This window comes from Siniperca chuatsi, linkage group LG22, assembly GCF_020085105.1.
Source record: "Siniperca chuatsi isolate FFG_IHB_CAS linkage group LG22, ASM2008510v1, whole genome shotgun sequence".
In the NCBI taxonomy this organism is placed as follows: Eukaryota; Metazoa; Chordata; class Actinopteri; order Centrarchiformes; family Sinipercidae; genus Siniperca; species Siniperca chuatsi.
The window spans coordinates 24288012-24290511 of record NC_058063.1 but is presented as its reverse complement, the minus strand read 5'-3'; the positions used below and the strand labels follow the sequence as shown (position 1 = coordinate 24290511).

At 53.2% G+C, this 2500-nt stretch overlaps 1 protein-coding gene across 2 annotated transcripts in view; it reads right to left on the bottom strand.

Annotated features, from left to right (window-relative positions):
- dlg4b (discs, large homolog 4b (Drosophila)) overlaps positions 1–2500 on the bottom strand; it is a 44951-nt gene that overhangs the window by 8316 nt on the left and 34135 nt on the right. For both annotated transcript variants that reach the window (XM_044183908.1, XM_044183909.1), the window contains 5 exons: positions 2499–2500; positions 2172–2341; positions 1784–1920; positions 1551–1701; positions 1082–1350 (listed from right to left, as the gene is read on the bottom strand). The exon at positions 2499–2500 is cut by the window's right edge and continues 123 nt beyond it. In XM_044183908.1, the coding sequence (XP_044039843.1) occupies positions 1082–1350; positions 1551–1701; positions 1784–1920; positions 2172–2341; positions 2499–2500 (729 nt within the window). The remainder of the gene's footprint in view (positions 1–1081; positions 1351–1550; positions 1702–1783; positions 1921–2171; positions 2342–2498) is intronic.

The window sequence follows — 2500 nt, the reverse complement described above, 5'->3', positions numbered from 1 at the left end:
GGTCCCATTATTCACACTGAGGTCCTGGTCCCATTATTCACACTGAAGTCCTAGTTCCTGTAATTACACTGAAGTCCTGGTCCCTGCCCTCACACTGTGGTCCTGGTCCCTGTAATTACACTGAGGTCCTGCTCCCTGTACTCACACTGAGGTCCTGGTCCCTGTAATTACACTGAGGTCCTGGTCCCTGTAATTACACTGATGTCCTGGTCCCTGTAATTACACTGAGGTCCTGGTCCCTGCGCTCACACTGAGGTCCTGGTCCCTGTACTCACACTGAGGTCCTGGTCCCTGTAATTACACTGAGGTCCTGGTCCCTGCACTCACACTTAGTTCCTGGTCCCTGCCCTCACACTTTGGTCCTGGTCCCTGTAATTACACTGAGGTCCTGCTCCCTGTACTCACACTGAGGTCCTGGTCCCTGTATTCACACTGAAGTCCTGGTCCCTGCACTCACACTTAGGTCCTGGTCCCTGTACTCACACTGAGGTCCTGGTCCCTGTAATTACACTGAGGTCCTGGTCCCTGTAATTACACTGAAGTCCTGGTCCCTGTAAATACACTGAGGTCCTGGTCCCTGTAAATACACTGAGGTCCTGGTCCCTGTAATTACACTGAGGTCCTGGTCCCTGTAATTACACTGAAGTCCTGGTCCCTGTAAATACACTGAGGTCCTGGTCCCTGTAATTACACTGAGGTCCTGGTCCCTGTAATTACACTGAGGTCCTGGTCCCTGTAATTACACTGAGGTCCTGGTCGCTGCACTCACACTGAGGTCCTGGTCCCTGCACTCACACTGAGGTCCTGGTCCCTGTAATTACACTGAGGTCCTGGTCGCTGCACTCACACTGAGGTCCTGGTCTCTGCACTCACACTGAGGTCCTGGTCCCATTATTCACACTGAGGTCCTGGTCCCATTATTCACACTGAAGTCCTAGTTCCTGTAATTACACTGAAGTCCTGGTCCCTGCACTCACACTGAGGTCCTGGTCCCTGTATTCACACTGAGGTCCTGGTCCCTGCACTCACACTGAGGTCCTGGTCCCTGTATTCACACTTAGGTCCTGGTCCCTGCACTCACACTGAGGATCTGGTCTCCCTTCCTGAGTTCTCCGCTCAGGTCTGCTGGTCCTCCTGCCAGGATGAAGGAGATGAAGATGCCCTCTCCGTCCTCTCCACCTACGATGTTGAAGCCCAGACCGGTGGACCCGCGCTGTACACAAACCCTGCGGGGCTCCCGGGAATAATCGTCCTCTCCCATCATGCCGCGGGGGATAGGTGAGTATCGTCGTGGTGACGGAGGAGGGAGGGCTTGTGGGTAATCACACATGTAGTCAGGCTCCATGTAGGCTGCAGAGAAACAGAGGACATAAAACACTGTAATGGTGTGTAACTGAAGTCCTGCTAGTGCCCCCTAGTGGCTGGTCTGGGAACTGAGACCAGCAATAAAGGTTATCAAAGGGGACTAAAGCTCCTCCAGCTCGCTCGTGTTAGAACCAGAGGGATGAACTCAGCGTGATCCAGGTGTTGGAAACAGGAAGTGTACGTACAGCTGGTCAGGTCGGGGGGGCTGTATCGATCGGCAGGGTGGATGTACTGCGAGGTGGGCGTGGCCACCTTCAGGTAGACCACCTCCCCTGTGTTCTTCAGGGCCGACACGGCGTCTTCATGCAGGACGTCCTCCAGAGACACATGGTTCACCTGCCGGGGTCAAAGGTCAGGTTAAACTAGAACCCTGTGGATTAACAGCATGTATACAGTATGTGGTGGTTTTGGTACGTACAGCCAGGATTTTGTCCCCAATCTGTAGCCGTCCGTCGCGGTGTGCCGCCCCGCCCTCTATGATCTTGGTGACGTAAATGCTGTTGTCTCCGGGAACGTGTTGGTTCCCCACACCGCCCGCTATACTGAAGCCCAGACCTGGACCAGACAGGGACAGGACCGGCCAGTTTAAAAACCTTATACGTTATAAATCACGTTAAAGGTTCTAGGTCCCGGTTCTAACGGGAACACATGTAATCCAAAATCCTGTTAAAGACTTCAACTGCACACAGAGTGAAACAGAACCAGTAGAGACCAAAGTCCATTTAGTTAGAGTCCGAAGTTTCTCTGGACCGAGCAGAACTGTTCTAATGTTACAACAGTTTCTACCTCCTTCACTGCTTTCCTACCTTTCGGCCCTTTCATCAGTTTGATCTGTGTGATGCGTTCGGTCGGTGGGCGTCGCCGCAGGACGTACAGCCTGACGACAGGCCCCGCCTCCTTCAGCGCCTCCACGGCGATAGAGTGCGTGACCTCACGAACGTCCACGTCGTTAACGAATACGATGCTGTCGTTCACCCTGGAGCCGGAGAGAGAAACCACCGTTGTGAGGACATTTTGGCCGGTTCTCACCACTTCAAAGGACTGAAGGTTCAGCGAGTGTGTGTTGATGTGTGTGTTTGATGTGTGTGTTTTGATGTGTGTGTTTTGATGTGTGTGTGTGTGCTGTTGTGTACCT